The sequence below is a fragment of the Ambystoma mexicanum genome, chromosome 6q (genome assembly GCF_040938575.1).
Source record: "Ambystoma mexicanum isolate Mex_15411 chromosome 6q, UKY_AmexF1_1, whole genome shotgun sequence".
Taxonomy (NCBI): Eukaryota; Metazoa; Chordata; class Amphibia; order Caudata; family Ambystomatidae; genus Ambystoma; species Ambystoma mexicanum.
In genome coordinates, this window is record NC_090937.1 from 647,168,575 (window position 1) to 647,189,449 (window position 20,875).

Consider the following 20,875-nt stretch of genomic DNA (forward strand, 5'->3'; position numbering starts at 1 on the left):
ACTGTTTAGGAGGGAATCTTGAGTTAAATGCCCCCTGCAGATGTTACAGACAAAAATGCATTAGATTGTTTCCCCACTCAATGTTCTCAGCATATTTTCAGAGTCTTCTTGGTACAAGTTGATTTTAAAGCCCTTCAGACAGTTTTTGTACTTTTTTTTGGCTACACTAGCTTCCTCGATATTGGGCTGTGTAGGGAAGTTTTTGGCTTTCTGAATAAGCTTGTGGAGTACTCTTCTTTTGACTTTCAAAGTTAGATTATTTGCGTGATAATGACCATTGTTCTTTTGGACCCCCCTCGCTGGAATCTTGTATGGTACTAATAGAGGGCAATAATCGAGGTTGGCCATATCTGCCGCATCGTTAATACTTGCTTTAGCCTGCAGATATTTTGTAGTGATGTCATTGATTGCAGATGTCTTTAATCGTAGCCGGGTTCCCCCATAGTCACTAACCGGACTGGTCATCATATATTGGTTCCCCAGGTTGACTTGTTCCCAAGTAGCTTTGAGGAGGTTGTGGTCACTGTTCGATGTACGTATGATCTCAAAAGCCATAACGCTTGCCAATAGGTCGCGGGAGAGATATATATGATCTAGCATCGATTTATGGCCTCGGCTTTCCCATGTTGCAATTACAATGGTTCCTGGATTCAAAATGCAATGTAAGTTATGCATATCATTAGCATCCATCCAAGTGGTCTAAAGATTGCGTCTTGCCCTGATAACCCATGGGAAGGTCGGGTGGTAGACCCTGACTGTATGGAGGCGTTCAAGTCACAGCAGATTATAATGTGGTCAGCTTGTAACTCATCTCTGGACTCGTCTAGTAGAGCTTCGATTTTAGAGATGATCAGATTAGAGGATGGATCCTTTGGGTTCCAGTAGACGTTGATCAGTAAGAACTTTTCCATCTACTTAGAGTTTTTAAGCAATTGAGCCGGTGTCCATGAGATTATGATGGCCAATATATGGGGCTCACGCTGAGGGTTTTCTCCAAGTGGAAAGCCCTGCCTGTACGGATGGCAGTGTTCAAGCCCGCTCTTGGTCTTCCTAGTGGGCCTCTGATCGTCTGGGAAAAGGCCAAGTCGATTGTAGGTTCATATGTAATCCATGTTTCTTGTAGACACAGGACTTCGAAATTGCTGAGGTTCACATCTGAGATACTTGTTAAATGCGTAAAACCTTGCATGTTTCACGATACAATATTTATTTGGGTAAGCACCTTGTTTAGGAGACCCTTCAGCAATGGTATTTGCGCACGTTGTCGCTGAAATTTTGATTGGTAGAAGCGGCCTGGTCTAGCCAAGACTTCTGGCAGCCAATCGCAGTTCGTGTTGTTCTTTCCAGTGGCGGGTCCTTTACCTATGATTTTGAGTGTGTCTTGGGTTATTGTAATTGTCCAGTTCTTTTGTGGGCCATGAGGGTCCTGTTCCTTTTCAAAAGACATACCAAAGTCAATTCTGGAATTACTTTTAGGTGAGGGCTGACTGCTAGCAAAGCCAGAAGGGCAACGAGAGGGGTTCCTGTTGTAGCGTTCCGCTCCCTTCTTCCCTCGTTGGACCCTCGGGGTTCTATGTTTATCGATCTTGCCTGGGGAAATGTATACCGTAGCCCCAACTTCCTCTTTTTTCACTTGTCTCGACGAGCTACGTTGACTTCTCTTGTGTTGTAGGGTGTTCCAACTTTCCCTAACCACAACTTGTTCCCTGGCAGATCAACGGGGCCCACTCAATGCGACTAGAGAAGCGTTTCTAAAGATCTTTGGCCACGCTCTTGGGGACAAACTCTTGTTATCAGATAGATGGTTTATTTCCTTGAGGTCATAGCCTAGAGTTCTTAGTTTCCTGCTGGCTTCCCTCATCAGATTTTAACCTGCGGGGCTTCAATGTGTAAGTACACTCTATCCGTCACGTTGTTGTGTGGAAATTCGATGATATCAATGTCATCCGTGGTGAGTGTCTTCAAGGAAGGAGTATGATGTAGGAGTGCCATTGTCGTCCTCTGGTTTAATGTAATGTGTTCTCCATCGTCCAGCATATGCTCGAGAACGAACGAGCGCGATTTAGTGGATCTTACTGACCTTGTTAACATTTTCCTTTCCTCTCCTCGGGACCGCCAATCCTTTGTTTGTTTGCTCCCTGTCTCTTGTGGGAGCTGCGGGTGAGCGTCTTGAAGTCTGGCTAATACTCGCTGGCGTGATCACTCTGTCTGATCTTGCGGGCCTACGTCTTTTCGCGTCGTACCTCCCGTTGGACTTCGTGGATTTTTGATCATACCTCTTTCTGTCTGACCTAAGAAAGGGACCTGATCTCGCAATCTCATGCACCTTCGATCTTCGATCTCCATCTGGACAGCCCCTGTACTTCACGTCCGATGGTAAGTCGACAGTCTTTGTCCTCTCTCTCCTTACGCAGGTTCTGCGTTTTCCATCGTTCTGTACCCTGCTCATTTGCTGAGCTGAGATCGATAGATACTTGTTTTTTGGTCGGTTTGATTTTTTTCATGCTTTCTCAGGGTAAGGATCATTTTATCTTCCAGAGTAAAGAATCTTGGACGAGTCGGTGCTCTGAGTGAGCTGTCAGGTTGAGATTCGATAAAGGACGGGCTTGGCGGTGGAGAAACCGCTTTTCTTTTACCCCACGGCCTCTTTTCTAGATCGTTGTTTCCAGACTCCAAGGACTTGTCGTAAAGGTCGAGAGCGGTTTCCATAAAGTCGCTTTGTGTTGGCGAAGACGGTTCTGTGGCGTGTTGTCCTTGAACGGGTGACCCTGGAGGCACTGGTTGTAACTGCCTGTAGCCTTTTAGAACAGTTCTTTTCCCAAAAGAGAGTACTGATTGTTTCAATGTAGTTGGTTTACGGGTCTTGACCATGGTCTCACCAGAATGTATGGCTCGCTCATCTTTTGGATTTTAGTACGGTTTTGCCTTTTGATAAGGTCTGGATGGTTGAGTCCAGTTCCGGGATCATACATCAGTTTATTCTTAGCCGTTTTGAAAGATGTTAGGATTCAACGTGGTATTCCTTGCTTCCGATGGAACAGGAGGCTTGAAGTAAACTTGGGAATTGCCATTGTCCAGTTTCCTGGATGAAGAATGCAGAGCTAATTCTTGCGGCTCTGTTTGTGAGGATGAGGTCTTTAAAGTTAATTGGCGAGATGATTGCGAAGGCACGCCGTCCATGGCTTTACTTGTATCTGCCAGATTAGAAGTGGTCGCAAAGATGAATGGTTTCAATACTGGAGGATCTGTTTGGGTGTGGGCGACAACCTGGGAAGCTTTCCCCAAAGCTTGAGTTTGAGTAGCCGAATCCTTTATCATTGACCTTTTAAGTTTGTTTGCAGTGATGTATCCTTCTACGAGGGATAGTCTGGTTTGGATGTAAGCGACCATGGTCAAGTGATCCTTTAGGGTATCATTCAGCGCCTCATATAATTTTGTAAAGGGCACCAAGGCGATGGTTAAAGTGGACATGATGGAAAACAAGTCCAGCTTTTTTGTTCGGAGGCTCGTGGACTCTGTCTCCTGTGATATTGCTTAGTCTGTGACATCTTTTGGGGGACTTTGTAAATGAGGCAGAGGTTTGGGTTTCATGGCTAGACATTGATGCATTTGTTTGCGCATTTTTCTGCAAGGTCGTAGGGGTGTTCATGATTAGCACAGGGGAGACCATCTTTTGTGAGAGGCCCATCCGGGTGCCTGGCGATAGTGTCACCAGTAATGTTCCATGGAATGTCCTTAGCCTGCTTTCCCATACAGGTGTCCAAAGATGGATCAGGCTCCTGCAATATCTGAGTTTTAATTCCTTCCGGTTTCATATCTGGCACTGCCACATTGGATCTAAGGGGATTGTTGATCCCCGACAGGTAATTTCCTTTCACTGTCGGTTCAGTATGAGAAAGTGGCATTGTTGGCGGTTTTTAAAAGCCCTAGGGATGATGTGTGCCTTGGTGTGTCTAAAGCACATTTTCTTTGGTTTGAGCCTCTTCAGGAGTAGATTGGTTTTGGTCCAAGACTGGTTGAAGAGTTGGCAGATCTTCGAGAGTGCTTTCTCAGCGTCCGAAATCTCATTTCTTGTGTTTCCTCCTATCCTCGTTTTCTTGACAAAAGTTGGTAACCCCCCTTGCAGGAAAATGTGGCGCTTGAGTTGATTTATACTTATTGTCATTGACTTGTGCATCCTTGAAGAGCACTTATTTTGTTCTTTTGTCGGAGTTGAGGGATGCAGGTTTGTTATTAAATGAAATAGTTGTTTTCCCCCAGGTCCTGGGTGATTTGGGCCAGACGCTTTTTTTTTCTTCGGCAAGGCCCTGTTGATGACGGATTGTCTTTTGTCTTCCTATTATTTGGGCCTAAACCCTTCAGAGACTTGTTGGCGTTCTGATGTAAGAAGACCTGTGATTTGTGTTTAATCGTTGGAGATTCAATTTCAGTCTCAGAGTCATCTATTGTTGCATATGAGAGATTGCTTGCTTGTTCTAGGTCATCAAGCTTGTCCAAAGTATTCACAGGGCTCTTAAGATCAGCCATGGCCATAACTGGATGGATTTCTATAGCTATGTTGTTTAAGTTCCTCTGTTCACTCGTTACACAGATCGGTACGCCAACCTCTTCACACAATGGACCCGTCATATCAATCAGGTCTGTCAGGGCTGTTAGTTCCTAAAGCCGCTTAAAGTCCTTCTTGATCTTTGTGTCGTTATGGTGTGCTCTTGGAGGATCTTGGCTGAGCTCCTTGCCGCGTCCCGTATCCTGGGGGGGGTGACGCCCTGTTTGTGATTGAAGGCGCACCCCTAGCCATGGTGAGCTATCTGCAATCTTCCCAGAACCTGGCTCCTCTCCCAGCGGGATGTCAATGGGGCCAGATCCCCCGCAGCCCGACCCAACCCACAGAGCCCTCGTCTGCAGGGACCCGGAAGCACTAGCAACCGGAAACGATGCTAGCAGTGTGTCTGCGAGAGCCTCTGCCTCAGAGGCCCCGGGAGGGGGACCAGCGACCGGAGGATCACGGTAAGGAGGTGTTGGAGTTGTTAGAGCCTCTACGTGTTTGCTCTTCATCATAGTCATACGGGCCTCAGATGGAGCTATCGCCAACGTGTGTGAGCTAGGTTGCGTTGGGTGTTTCAGTTGCATGTCCTTTATCAGGATGCTTGGGTTGTGGGGTAAAGTGAGATTTCTTCTTCATTCGTAGAAACCTGGGGTGGAGAGTTCTCCTGCTGGGCTTTGCTGACAAGCCACACCCCGGTTTCTTTCTACGCACTGGCATTTTCAGGGGACTCCGATGTTCAAGGCCACTATCCTCATTGCGAGTGCGTTGGCTTCTTAGCCAGTGACCCTCCTCGTCACGGAGGTGAGAAGGGATCCGAGATCAGCGGGTCACCAAGCCGCAGGACATGGCGGCCGCGGACAGCCACAGACTGCAGAATCTTAGCAGCAGCTCTGCGACCGCTCTGCAGGATAAAGGTGTTTTTAAGCACTTGCTCCTCCTCTTCCTGAACGTAGAAAGTGAATAGACTGCCACAGGTACCACAGACTGCAGAACCTCGGCAGCAGCTCTGCGGCCGCTCCGCGGGATAAAGGTGCTTTTAAGCACTCGCTCCTCCTCTTCCTGAACGTAGAAACAGTGAATGGACTGCAGGTACCACAGACTGCAGAACCTCAGCAGCAGCTCTGCGACCGCTCCGCGGGATAAAGGTGCTTTTAAGCACTTGCTCCTCCTCTTCCTGAACGTAGAAACAGTGAATAGATTGCCACAGGTACCACAGACTGCAGAACCTCAGCAGCAGCTCTGGGGAATGTTATGCAGCCGGCATTGTTACTCGCCGGTCCGCGTCCACACTCCCCCCATGCCCGGGTCCACACTCACGCACGCCTTGATGTCACGAAGTGTCACAATCCAGAAAGCCTTCCAGGCACTCAGCCTCCAGGTTCCAACATATTGGGCCTCATTACGAGTTTGGAGGCAGCCATGCCCTTAATAAGGGTATGGCTGCCTCCAAACTCTGGTCCGGGTACCCTGAATGGGGAAATACTGGGCCATTCCGACCTTGGAGGGCCCAGTATTTCCCCATTCAGGGAGCCTGGACCCGGACCATCCCCATTCCCACTTGAGCCCCCATAGGGCTCAATGGGAATGGGGAGCATGCTAACAGCGGGCCCGTTGTTAGCATGCTGGCCCCCTCGCGGGACCCACTAAGGACATCTGGTAAAACCAGACTTCCATAGCGGGTCCCGCGATTTGGCACCTCGTAATAGGGTGGTATGTGTTAAACGCTGTGGCAGCTCTACCAGCACCGTTAAACCCATACCGCCAGGGTCGTAATGAGGCCCCTAGGCTCTTTAGAATGTGCTCAGAGAAAATGGCTAAAAAGGCAACTTTGTGCGCCATGAGGCATAAGGGCGAGCGGCGCTATATAAGAATGAAAATAAATAAATAAATCTGCTCTGGTTTATTTTAGCTCATGTCCCCGTACAAAATCGAAAGGGATTTCCGTTAGACAAAGTAGTACACTTCAATACTGCCAGCCTGCTCTGCAATGAGGATGGAGCGAATGCAATTCAGACTGCACATTTGTATTATGTTTTTGTGGACATATATATTGAACACGTGCTTTAATATAATAATGAACAATTATGATAGCAGTAAACTGCGTTCTGCCTTAATAGGATCTGTTGACACCTAATCTAGTACTCCTTCATGACACATTTCGAAGAAAATGAATCTGGGATTGTTGAAATTACTTACTACACAATGCATACTCGTTGACAATTTCAGTTATCAAATTGGTGCTTTCCTGAGCGCACTGGAATTGTGTGTTTAATGACCACACGACATCCCAATTTTCTTTTTTCCAACATGTATACGGAAGTTGTAAAAAGCAGATGCATGCAAACAGCACGTCAAGTTCATTGTAACCCCAGTGTGAGCGTTCAGTATACTGGCTATCTTAGCTTCGTGCTGGCAATCTTAGCAGCAGCTCTGCAAAGTAGTGGGTAAATAACAAATATGCTGCTATCGCTGTCTTTATTTTCCAATGCTGGACATTATTTATATTGCATGCCTATTCTGGGCTAGCGTTGGCTGTAGTAGATCAGTATTTTTCACATACAGTCGCTTCCGTCAATTCCAGGCCGGGGTGTGTAATGTTTTTAAGCAATAAGGACGATTTAGAATGTGATCTTTTCTATTTGGTTTTCAGGTGCTGTGCTAGACGAAAACACCGGCAAAGTACTTGTTGTACAGGACAAGAATAAAGTAAGTTTATTACAAACCGTTCTACTCTGGGGAATGCTGATTAGCCTAAGTGCCCTCTCGGTGCCAAGAATGTTAAATGCGGGGGAGGGGTGGGGAGGTTAAAACACGGCATACGATTTATTGCACAAGTTGTGGATTTTCGTCCTTGCCAAACGTTGAAAGAATGCATGTTCCGGGAAACTGCTGTGGAGATACTTGGGGGAGGATATTTATCTTAGGTTGGCCAGTGGAAATTATATCACCCTCTTCCTTACGTAGCATGTTTTTTTTTGCATTCTTCTTCCTCTTCAAGTAGATCTTTATTGAGCAGCATCCAGCGATGATTTCATTCACAGAGATTGGGCACGTTCCATTCTCCTCCTTCCATAGACCAAACTTCTCTTCCCTCCCCCTCGTCCAGCTCTGCAGGGGCGACCTATGCTATGCTCTGAGGGATCTGAAGGAGGACCAGGAAGACATGCTCTGAGGGATCTGAAGGAGGACCAGGAAGATGGGCAGACAGTTCACCCTGAGCTTGTTGTTTCATAGGTTTACTGCTGATGTTCATCTTTGCTCCCCTTGTACTTCTTCCTGAGGTTGCGTGGATCTGAACAAACTTCCTTAAGGATGTTGGAAAGATTATGGTGCTTGCTCAGCTACGAGTCAACCCAGAGGCTGATTGGTTCACTCCACTAGTGTCCTGGTTGCACCAAAGTTTCTCAATGCTAAATCTCTTGTTATGAGTTATGGCCGAGCCAGGTGCAATAAGATCAAATCTGCCATTGCTAATTTTCAGCTTCTAAAAAGCTTAAATGGAGTTAAAATGCAGATGGTGGAAAAAAAAGTGTAATTAGCTGTTGCTCCCTCCTCGGTCAAAAAGACCAAGTATTCTAGCAAAATGATGTGATTTCTTCTGCATTATGTCCATGAGTACTAGGCTGCGCAGACGTTATTAGCATTCTAGACGATTCCCCACAGGAAAAGGAATTTCAGTGAAGGGGCTTTTGCACACATCCAGCATAGTCCTAATGTTGGAGGTAGAATTTCTTTGGGGTTTTGAGACTTTGGGCCTCATTACGAGGCGGGCGGAATGGGTTTAACAGCGCCGGTAATGGTGCCGGTGCCGTTAATCCCATTCCGCCCTATTATGAGGTTCCCTTTCGGGACCCGCGATGGACGTCTGGTCATTAACGGGCCCGTTGTTAGCTCCCTCCCCATTCCCATTGAGCCCTATTGGGGGGGGCTCAATGGGAATTCCCATTCAGGGAACCCGGACCCGAGTTTGGAGGCAGCCATGCCCTTATTAAGGGTTTTGCTGACTCCAAACTCGTAATGAGGCCCTTTGACTCCCAAAGCCGAGCCATCCTGCTCTGCCGTCTAAGAAGGGCTACTGGTTAAGCACTACAGGATTCCAGCTCAACACTTGTACAGGTGTTTTTCCTCGTGCTCGAATATCCCAACACCTGTTTATCTCTAGAGCTCAACCACATAGAGCATTGCAATCCCTGGGGCTACTGTTTAACAGATATCTATTGTAGATTGCCTCCACTCCGCCTAGTGTGCCTGGGGATCAGGGCATAAACATCTCCCAATGTCTCTTCGGTAGTCCTCCTCACCAAAGCATGCAAGCTAGTACAGCCTTTGTTCACTAGCCCAGTACAAGAACAGTTTAAAAAAAAAACAACATTTTATTGAATTATAAAAACAACCAAACAATACAAACCAAACAAACAGTGCATGTTCCAACAGTTTCATTACACTTTCTTAACCTCTAACCACTACTTCCCTTATCCCACCCTCCTCTACGAGTCTATTGCGTTAAACCTTCAGTTTCCGCATCCTGTGGTTCGGTCTCCTCTTCTACAGGCTCCGCCGGGTCATCTAATGATCCAAACAGTTCGGCTATCAGTGATTTCCAGGCCATCAGGGACTCAGTCTCCTCCTCCCCCCCTGTGTTACTCGCTTCTTGCCATGCCATGGTTTCGGCTTCCGCCCATTTTTGCAAATCTCTCCACCACACCTCTACCTTGGGCACATGGCAAGACTTCCATCCCATGGCAGTCCTCCTCTTTGCAAGCACATAAGCCAGATCCCTCGGCTTACTCATGTGCCTGAGCTTCTGTGGTCTGGGGAACCCCCCCAGCAGACAGGCCCACACTGTATCCACTACAATATTGACCCCTTTTTCTTCCAGTTTCCCTTTCACTCCCCTCCAGAAACGCTCTATGATCGGGCATGACCAGAACATAAGCACCATGCCCGCGTTCTCCTCATCACACTTGGGGCATGCTTGCCGTCCTGCATTTTCAAACCTCGATATGCTCCAAGGCGTCATATATGCCCTATGCGTTATGTAGAGCTGAATCTGTTTCAGCCTCACGTTTCTAGACACCTTCTTATGATACCCCTGCACCTGTTCCCACATCTCGTCTCCCATCGGGGCTCCAACCTCCATTTCCCAGTCTAGTCTCAACTGCGTGACCTCCTTCCCCACTTTAGACATGAGCATTTCATACAATCTGGAAATCTCATGACCCCCCCTCAGCTATGTCATATATCACGTCTATGGTGGCATCTGATTCTTTCTCCAACACAGTTTCAGGCCATGTTCTCTTAATCCTCTGTACCACTCTGATACGTACTATACTGGCCCTCGTGCAACCCAGTTTCTTCCCGCAGCCCCTCAAAAGTAATACTAGAGCCCTCCTGCCAAATATCACCCATTGTTGCCACCCCAGCCGGTTCCCAGCCGGTTCCCAGTGGTTCCTGAGTATCATTCGTAGCTGCGCGTCTGCCCCCGTCAATGCAGCCAGTGGTATCTGTGGTGAGCATGGGGACGGGTTCTCCATCATTTGACATGCCCTGCGCCACACCTGCCACCCCAGTAGCATCATTTTAGGGCCACCATTTCCGCCCTGGGTACCCACATCTCTTTCAAATAAAAAGGTGCACTATCACGCCCAAACAGCCTAAATTCCGAGGTCTCTTCGTCAGAGAGCCATTTGGCAACATACTGTAACTGGCGTGCCACATAGTACGCCTCATAGATGGGCCGCTTTATCTCTCCTTTGTCATGGAAGTTCTGTAGCTTCCATAACGCCACTCTATTTCGCGTGCCATGCCACAAAAAGTCCCTACACATGCTGTTCAATTTGGTGAAGAACTTCTTAGGAATCAGGTACGGTACGTTCCCGAAGTAGTGTAGGAGCCTTGGCAGGACCACCATCTTTAGCATTGCTCCCTGCCCCATCATCGCCAAGGGCAGCTTTGCCCAAAATTGCATGCACTTCTCAATTTTTTTAGTGGCTACTTCTGTATTGCACCTATGCTCTTCCTCCACGGTGTGGTATATATCTATCCCCAGGTACCGAAATGTGCTAACCGCCCACGGCACTTGCAATATAGGTAGCCGCTCCGCTGGAATCCCCATGTACCCCCCGAATGGGAACATGCTGGACTTCTGGGGGTTCACTGCTATACAGGACAGCACAGCGTATCTCTCCAGCACTTCTAGGATGTACTGGAGATTTTCTTCTGGGAATCGCAAGTACAGCAGCATGTCATCTGCTATAGGGAGATCAGATGCCGCTCCCCTTTCACCTCGATGCCTATGGTGTCATATTGCTGCCCCAGAAATATTGCTAGAGGTTCCAGGACCAGTATGTAGAGCATTGGAGACCACGGGCATCCCTGTCTAGTACCCCTGCTGAGCTGCCACCTTTCCGATATCACAGATCCTGTCCTAACTCTAGCCAGCGGTTCGCTATATAAAATTTTCGCCCACCTTGCATATCCAGGTAGTGCTTCAGGGCCGCAAGCAGCCATGGCCATTTAACAGAGTCAAAGGTCTTGATTGCATCCAAAGACACAATTGCCATTTCCTCATCTATTTCTCTGCCAAACTCAATGATTCTCTGGAGTCGCCTATGATTATTGGTAATGTTTCTATGAGGGACATAGCCTGTTTGATCCGGGTGTATTAATTTGCCAATGACCTTCTTTAGTCTATTTGCTAAGACAGCAGTTAATATCTTGCCGTCTTGATTCAGCATTGACAAGGGTCTATAGGAACCACAGCTGTGCCCAGGTTTGTTAGGTTTGGGGAGCGGTATTATGACGACCTCTCTCAGTGACTCCGGTAAGCGTCCCGTCTCAAACGCTTCGTTTAACATCTCTAACAGTGGGGGGAGGACCTCTTCCATGTATACTTTGTAAAACTCACGTGGGAGTCCATCTGTCTCTGGGGTTTTACTAGTAGGCAGCTGCCTCACCACCTCCCCTAATTCTTCCAAGGTGATCGGGGTGTCTAGTTCCTCTCTCTCCTCCTCGCTTATCTTGGGCAACCCCATGTCCTCAAGCGTTTCTTCCATCAAAGCGTGACTACTTTCCCCGTCATCTCCGTATAATACCTTATAATAATCCACAAACGCTTGATTAACTCCCTCCTGGGTGTCCTCTACGCTACCGTCTTCTCTTTCTATAGTCCCGATTGTGACTCTGGGGGTCTCACTCTTATATAACCACGCCAAAAGTCTCCCCGGCTTATCACCTCCTGCATGCTGTCTCTCTACGTATTTTTTATAATTGAGGTTACACAATCTCTCCCAATATTCTGCACATTTTTGCTGTAGCCAAGTGTTAATTCTAGCTTCTCTGCTGTATCGTCTCCGCCCCTTAAGGCCTCTTCTAATTTTTCTTCCGTCTCCTGCAGTTCAGCTAAAACCCCACCTTTTAGGCCCTTGGATTTCGCTATGGCTACCCCCCACCATGACAACTTTAAAGGCCTCCCATAGTGTTCCCGCAGAATCCACGCTCCCAGTATTTGTTTCAAAATAATTTACAATCTCTTCCCTCAGGTCCTCCCTAAAAAAGGGGTCTCGCAACGCTTCCGCTCGTAGGCACCATGTTGGGATCCTCGCTCTCGGGGGGGCAGTATTGCCATGCAAGAATCAGGGGCGAGTGGTCCGAAAGGACCCTGGCCTTGTACTCTATTTGTGCGATCTCCGCTATCATTTTGGGTGATGTGAAGACATAATCCAACCTCGTTGATGACTGCTGTGGGGCAGAATAATGTGAATATTGCCTTTCCTGGGGGTGCCTCACTCTCCATGCATCCTCCAAACCAAAGTCATCCAGCAATGTCTGTAACGTCCTGGCTGCAGGGGCCGGTCTATCCATCTTCCCATCCGATCTGTCCACCCTCGGGTTCAATACGCAGTTGACGTCCCCTCTCCAGATCATCTCGCTTCCTACGCATATGCTCAAATTTGCACTCAATGTTCTAATGTACGCTGCTGTGTTCTGGTTCGGGGCATACATGTTAACAATGCTCATCTCCCTGTTCTCCACCAGTCCCCAAAGCATAACCATCCACGCGTCTGTCTCATGCCACCACTTGCAATCGCTGGAAGGGGACATGTGGCGCCACACAAATAAGCACTCCTCTTGCATAAGCAGTGTACGATGAGCCCACCAACACTCCTTTCCACTTCCCAGCGATCGTGTCCATCCTCTCTCGTGTAAGGTGGGTTTCCTGCAGCAATGCAATATCTATTTTCTGCCTGTGCAGGTACATCATAACTTTGTTCCTTTTTAAGTAGCTGTTGCGCCCCCGCACGTTCCATGTAAGTATCTTAAGGTCCCCCATGGCATGTACCAGTTCCGTTCCTCCTCCCCCAAGTGCAGTCTGACTTTGAATTCCAATTTAATCTGTATAGGCTCACATCCCATTCTAAATTCCCTTTAACCAGAAACACACCAAACTTCCCGTTCCCCATCCCTCCCGTCTCTTCCCCATCATCACCCCCCCTCCCCCCCAAACTGTTGCCCAGCTCCATCCTTGGATCTCAGGCTCCCTCGCCTCTAGCTCTTTCTGGCTCTCGCCTGTACTCGATGCTCCGCAGGGTGAGGCCGCCCTAGTGGCCAACCTACTACAACTATAATTCGGGGGGTGGTAAGGTGCTTTCGCCCTGCCGCTCCTATGTCACTTCGGGTTAACTACACATTGCTATACAATTTGCATATATGTACACGCTACTATATTCCAGTCCTTCAAGTCCGTTACAATCAGCGGTATTTTATCAGAATATCAGCCTCCTACAGCCGCGCCCATTGTTCTTAATCGTCATCTAGGCACCCCTGGGGTGCTCACGCAATGCCTTAACAGTATGCATACCGTATCCCAGTCACTTATCGTGTCCCTCTTGGGTCTCTTCCGTGTCTCGTTCCAGGCAGCCCTGCAGATCCAGCTACGTCGTTGCTTCTTCCGGAGTATCAAAAAAATACATTTTGCTCTTGTGCAGCACCTTCAATTTCACGGGGTACAGAAGCATATATTTTATCCCAGCCCCGCGCAGCCTTCTTTTGATTGCCACATAGCTGTAACAGTTGCCTCTGGACCAACATAGTGTAGTCCGGATACGCCGTGATGGTGCTCGAGGCCCTTTCGATTGTTCCACCTTTTCGGAAGTACTCCAGTATTTTCTCGCGGTCTTTGTAGTTCAATATTTTGGCGATTATCGCCCGGGGAGGGGCCCCTGGTCTCGGCTTCCTCATAAGGGCTCTATGTGCACGCTCCACTGCGGATCCCTGTGAGAGTTTGCAAGCCCCAATTCCTTGTAGGAGTAGGTTCTCGACATAGTCTGTCGGGTCCTGTCCCTCCTCACTCTCCGGCAAGCCCACCACGCGAATATTGTTCCTCCTCGCTCTCCCTTCTGCTTCCTCCGCTCGAGACTCCAAGTTAGCTACCTGTAGTTTGAGTACATGGATCTCCTTTGCGTTGTTATTGCTGGTGTCCGTGTTGGTTTTCACTGCACCTTCTAGGCTGCTTGTTCGTTCCACCAGTCCCCTGACATCTTGCCTCAGCAGGGATACTTCTTTGCCCACTGCGTCTATTTTAGCCTCCACGGAAGTGCGCAGGTTTGACATCGCAACCCCCCAAGAGTCTTTCAGCTCCGTGATGGCCTCTAAAATCTGATGGTTATCAGCCACTGTGGTGCCCTCCGCTGGTGCCATCGAGCCTTTGGGTGCGATGGCCGCAGGAGAATGTTGCGTTTTGGCAAAAATATCCATTGTGGATTGCTTATTCTTGTTCTTGCTCACGGCCCCTCGCGCCGACATTCTGCGGCCTCCGTTGGGCCTCACTGTCTCGATTCAGCGTCCGCGTGCCTCCCCAACCGTCTTTTCCACCCTTATCAGCTATTGTAGTACTCTTCAACCAGTTGCACCATCCGCCGCCTCTCACTGCGGTTTTCTGCTCATCGATGCCGAGCGAGCGCTTCATATGTCTATCGTGGCGCGGCCTATCTGTTCGCACCCCCGCTGCCCCCGGGCTCTTGCCTTCTGGGTCAGCACGCAAGCCAACGTGACACAAGGCTTACCGCCGCAGGGGTTTCGCTCCATCTCCACCTTGCCATCATCATTCTTTCCCCGCGGCTGCCGTCTCTATTCTGCCGCTCCGGGTGCTTCAGTTTCGTTTCCTTTGTCGGCCATCTTGTGTGACAATGGACCGAGCAGCTGCCGTTGTTTGCCGACCAATTCCTCCAGAATTCCACACATGATTCACTCGGTCTTTATACAGTGAGCAGAACACACGTTCCAATGCATGTATAGTCAATCCTGGAACCAGTAGCGCGTTTTTGTAGGTAGTTTTAACGGATCATATGTCGGATCCTCCCAAGCTGCTCAGGAAGCACGTCCTACTCCATGGCTGCCCAAGCCACGCCCCCCTAAATTGTACAAGAACAGTTGTTGTTGAAGAAACCTATAATACATGGCACCCTGCAATATCGCTATAAGAGCCTGGAAATCATGTTCTTATCACGAGCTGGTTTTTACATCGCTACTCGCCTGCAAACTCACCTGCAATAAGAAACTGACATCACTGCTGCAACTGTTCAGATCTATTACCAGCACAGATCAGAATATCAGCTGCCACTGATATTCTCTATAAGAGAAATTATAAAGGCAAAAAAGCATTTCATGGCTGTGAAATTTCCTCAGCGGCCAACCTAACCAAGAAGGTATTCTCGGTAGTAAATGAGCTCTGTAATGAGCCCAAACCGACTACTGTGAATCCTTCTCAATACTTAACAGACCAACTGGCCCTTTACTTTGTAAACAACATTAGAACTGAATTAGAACCCATTCATACCAGTATTTTACAACTATCTGTTGATTTATCACCACTTGAGCTTATTCTGGACTTTTACTTTGCACGGCAGTGAGGATATCGAGCATCTACTCACTTCCTCCAAGTGCTCCAGATCCCCTTTAGATATTCTACCTTCTAGAGTTTGTATTTGTTTTATTTATATAGCGCATACCAGGCCCAAGGGCAACCAGGCGCATATCTTAGAAGAGCGTTACAGGCATGACATAGTTACAGTGGGTACAATAAATTGTGAACAAAATATACAATTGACGTTACCATTCAGAGCAACAAGCAGAAATATACAATTGACGTTACAGTTCCGAGCAACAGCAGATAAGTAGTGGAGGAGCAAAGCATAACAGGGACACGGTGGTCCACCCATGATCAGAAGACCTGTTAGTGAGATGAGGCTAGCCAGAGCTTGGCTTTGTGTTTGAAAAGGTTGAATGAGGGTACGGTTCTGATAGAGAGAGGTACGGTGTTCCAGAGCTTGGCCGCCAGGACAGGGAAGCTGGTGCCCCCCGCAGATCGAAGCTTGAATCTAGGGATTGCAAGGCCTTGGGATTGTGCAGATCTGAGTACTCGCGATGGGATATGTTGTGTAAATCGTGAGGCAAGGTACTTTGAGGCCTGATGGTTTATACATTTGTATGTGAGGGCCAGTGCTTTAAGTGAGATTCTTTGGGTGACTGAGAGCCAATTGAAGTTCTTCCTGGTTTCTGAGATATGAGCAGAACAGGGGATATTGAGGGCCGCTCTGATGGCATTATTTTGGGTAATCTGAAGTTTGTTGAGATTGCCCTGATTAATGCCTTGGTACAGAGCATTGCAGTAGTCCAGTTTGGACATAACCAGAGTCCTGGCCAAAGTAATGCAATTTTGAGTGGTAAGGAATGGCCGACAGGCTGAGATCAGTTTGCTGGTGTATGCAGATGCGGTAGCTACTGCATTGGTTTGCCTAGTGAGAGTCAGGGAGGAGTCCAGATAAATACCCAAAGTTTTGGTGTCTTTGGAAACTTTAATTAGGTCGCCGTCAATGTTAAAGGAGCCGAACAGAGAACTCTGTTTGTTAAGTCTCTGTTGCGTACCTAAAATGAGAAGCTCAGTCTTGTCATCGTTGAGGCACAGCTCATGTTGGGCCATCCATGCTTGGATGACAAGGTAGATATCATTGAGGGCTTTGGAGTCGGAAATGTAGTCACCAGTGATGGGTATGAGTATCTGGGTGTCATCGGTGTAATTCGTGTAGGTGAAGCCCAGATAGTCAAGCACATCAAATAGTGGTTTGGTAAAGACATTGTAGAGAGTTGGGGAGACACAAGACCCTTGAGGGACTCCACAAGGGACTGGAGTGGGATCAGCTGATGAAGTCAGAGAGGAAAACTCTCATGTACTTGTTGTCAAGGAATGACCTGATCCAATTGAATGCATTGTCGCAAAAGTGGGCGGCGGATTTCAGATGCCGACATAGTATTTGGTGATTGACCAAACCGAAGGCCGCGGATAGGTCCAGTAGAAGTAGAAGGGCCAGTTTGCCGTTGTCTTTAATGTCCTCAATTTGGGTTTTGAGGTCTAATAAGGCCGTTTTAGTCCCGTGCTTGGGTCTGAAGCCCGATAGTCTAGAGCTGAGGAGGTTATTGGTTTCCAAGTAGTTCTGAATTCGCAGGTATGCTGCTCTGGCAAGTATTTTGAGTAAGAACGGTACAGTGGTGATAGGTCTGTAGTTGGTTGGAGTTTCAGGGTCTAGAGTCGGTTTTTTAGGAGAGGGATAACCCATGCGTCCTTTAAGTTATTGGGTACCGTTCCAGTTAGGAATGAGGAGTTAATGAAGGTCGTTATGAAAGGAGCGAGGTCGTGTGCCGCTTCCTTAATTAGGTGCTGGGCAGGAGTCACCGTGGCAGTTAGATGGTTTTAAATTGCGAATGATGTTTTCGACCTCAAGGATGGTAAGTGGAGTGAAGCTAAAAGGGGTGTGAGAAAAGGAGGTTGTGGGGGTTATGGAAGGTTTGGTAGGAGGGTTGGGGAGTAAGGAGGTTTGTTTGGCGTTGATTTTTGATTGGAGGGTGGTGATTTTTTTGAGGAGAGCGTTTTGGATGTTATTGCACCAATTGCTATCTTTAATGCAAGTATCAGGAGCCAGGGGAGGGGGATTCCAATTCTTTAAGGATTTTAAATAGCTCCTTAGTGTTGGATTCCGCTTGGAAGATACGTAGATTGTAAGTCTCCTTTTTGGCTTGTAGGAATGCAGCCTTGTAGTTGTGGGTGGTGATAATAAGGCGATCTTTGTTCGAGTCACATGGGTGGCTCTTCCAGAGTGATTCAACTTTGCGTTTTTCTTTACGTAGGGTTCATAGCTGCGGGGAGTTCAGGTGGGCTTGTTGTTTAGCTTTGCGTAATTTGAGTGGTGCTATATTGTCAATGGCTTTGAGCAGTGTTTGATTGAAGATATCTACTAGGACAGTGGGGTCATTGCAGTGGGATACGGAGTCATTCAAGATGGGAAGGATAAGTGGGAGTAGTTTATCCCTGGTGATGTCTTTTTTATTCCTTGTGGGGATAGCAGGAGCTATCGTAGGAATGGTGTGCGGATTGGTCGCTGGTATGTGGAAGATGATTGTGTGATGGTCAGACCAGGCGCATGCAGAATTAGTACTTATGGTGGTGTTGCAATTGAGATCGGTGATCCAGTCAAGCGTTCTGCCCTTAATATGGGTAGGTTTGTCTATGCGTTGCTGGAAGCCCAGGTTAGCTAGTGTAGTAGCGACCTCAGAGGCCAAGTGGTCCTTAGTGTCGGATAGGCCAAGGTTAAGGTCACCTAGAAGCAGTACCTGAGAGTTGGGTTTGGTATTGACGGTCAGAATGGCCGTGATCTCATCTAAGAAGGAGCCAAGAGGTCCTGGCGGTCTATAGATGAGGTGGAGAGTGGCAGTGTTGGTAGGGGAAAGGGTAAGTTTGACGGAGAGGGATTCTGCCAAGCTCAGCCGAGTATTACGGATAGTTCTAAGTGTAATGTTATTTCTATGTATGAATGCAACTCCACCTCCTTTGGAGGTTGATTGTCGGTCAGCTCTAATAATCGAGTATCCATTGGGGATGGCGAGTTCAAGAAGTGGGCCAGAGGCTGCGTGTAACCAAGTTTCAGTGATGGCCACAAAATCAAGGTTTTGAGCAGTGATAAGGTCAGAGATATCTAACATGTGGGCCGTGATAGATCTGGCATTAATGAGGGCGCCCTTGAGTTCTTTAGTGGAGATGGTGCTATGGGAGGGTAATGTCTGCTGCGTAGCGGGGAGGGTAGTAGTATAGAAATGCTGAGTGCCATGAGTAGGAGGGGCACGAGGCAATCTAGATCCAAGTCGAAGATTCCCATCTTTGAGCGTGCAAGGTTGATTGGGTGTAGGTTTAGTGGCGAAATGTTGGAGCCATAAGGCGGGGTCATTGAGATATGGGTTGCTGACGAGCATTGTGGGATAGTGTGAGGTGGAGTGGTGGGGAGAGATCTTAGCAATGCTAGAAGTAGGGGAACAAAAGGATGTGGTAATTGTGAATCCTGCTATGATAGCGCAAATGAGGTAGCTGACAAATGGCAGTGGTCACATGTCGTGATCCCGGTGTCCTTACTGTCTGTGGGGAGAGGTGTGAGTAGACTGAATGGTACGTGGTGAGGTTCTGCTGGCAGAAGTGGAGTTGGCCAGGTGCTGCGGCTTACTAGGTAAGTACATGTGCAGGAGTGCAATCAATGACTCAAAGGCAGTGGTTCAGCTAGGCCGACAAGGTAAGTACATGTGCAAAATGCAATCAATGACTCTAAGGCAGTGGTTCAGCCAGATATCAGTCTGGCTTTCTCAAACAGAATCCTGGCAAATTTTAATGCCAGACTGATGTCGACCACTGTTCCTTCAAGCTGGAAAAACTCAGTTATTGAACCTCTCTTAAAATAAACCATCCTTGGGTCCCGAGGGTCTATTCAACTACCGTCCTCTTACGCTATTCCCTACCTGTTCAAATAGTTGGAAAGGGCTGTTGGCTCACAGTACAGGCTTTTGTTGAATCAGCCAATCTGCTGTATAATGTACAGTACGGTTTTAGATAAGCTCACAGTACCAAACTGGTCACAGTATCCGTGCTTGACCACCTGAGATTCAAAGCTGACAAAAAGGAAACTGCTGCTCTGATATTGTTATATTGCAAAGCGGCGTTTGTGGACCATCACATTCTGTTGAAGACACTGTACAACCTTGGCTTTCAAGGTAGGTATTTCATTGGATCAAATCCTTCTTAGGGGGACGGACTTCAGAGACTCACTTAGGATATCTTTTCGCTCAGAACCACTCTTTGGAATGTGGTGTCCCACAAGGAGCCGCTTAGTCACCTCTCCTGTTCAATTTATACCTTTATCCACTTATTGAAGTCCTACATGATTCCAAAGTCACATGTGTTAACTACGCTGATGGCACACAGTTCCTGGTGGATCTTGGGGTGAGTGAGGACTCACACTCCCACAAAATCAAAAATTGTCTTCTCAATGTTAAATCCTGGATGGATGCTAATTCCCTGAAGATAAACCCTGATAAAATTGGCATTTTTGTCATTAATGATAATCCTTATGCCTGGATCACATTACATTGGGCAAATTATTTTTGGGCAATGCCCTACACCACGTCCTGAGGTTATGAATCTAGGTGTAATAGACAATATACTAACACTTAACTCTCAAATCCCTGCAGTAATAAAGTCGTGCTATTTCATGATAAGGAAAATAAAAAGACTCGTTCCCTACGTGACTTTGCCCCACCAGGTGATGGTAATAAATTCCCTGGTGTCTTTCCACCTCGATTTTAATAATAATGGCATGTATCTTGTCAGCCCTGACTATCAGATCGCAAGACTGCAGAGAGTCCGGAATACAGCAGCTGGACTCTTAACAAACTACTTAAAACATGAGCACATTACTCCAGCCCTCCGATCCTTGCACTGGCTTCCAATGAAAAAATGTGATCATTTTTAAGAGTATGTGTATATTTTTTTTACTTTTGTTTTTCATCCTACAGTGAATCTTCTGTTCCATAAATTAATCTCCTACATCTCTTCACGTTCATCAAGACCGAGGCACGACAGGAAATTGGAAATGCCATCTTATATGAATTCCTAGTTAACACAGTCAGGACCTGGAAAACCCCGCCCCTTGCTTGCCATATGGAATCCAACTTGTTTTCTTTCCGGAAAAAGTTAAAGCCAATTTTATTTAACCTGCAGCAATCCGCATCAGATGTAGTTCCTTGCCTTTTCAGCACTGGTATCATGGATACAGACCCCGGGGATTGGTGCGCTCTATAAAACCCCCCACATAACATAACTGCAACACTTAACGCAGTTACTAGCTTTTCAAATCACCTTCTTCTGAAATCTAATTCTGTGGCACTTTACAGCCATTCATTGATAAGGAACTGTTTATGGTAGTATGTGTATTGCGTGCACTGCTGGAGTTTAAC

General features: G+C 47.4%; 1 protein-coding gene across 2 annotated transcripts in view; it reads left to right on the forward strand.

The window, feature by feature from the left end:
- Window positions 1–20,875, forward strand: part of NUDT6 (nudix hydrolase 6) — a 520,593-nt gene that overhangs the window by 269,909 nt on the left and 229,809 nt on the right. For both annotated transcript variants that reach the window (XM_069631127.1, XM_069631128.1), the window contains one exon: window positions 7,197–7,252. In XM_069631127.1, the coding sequence (XP_069487228.1) occupies window positions 7,197–7,252 (56 nt within the window). The remainder of the gene's footprint in view (window positions 1–7,196; window positions 7,253–20,875) is intronic.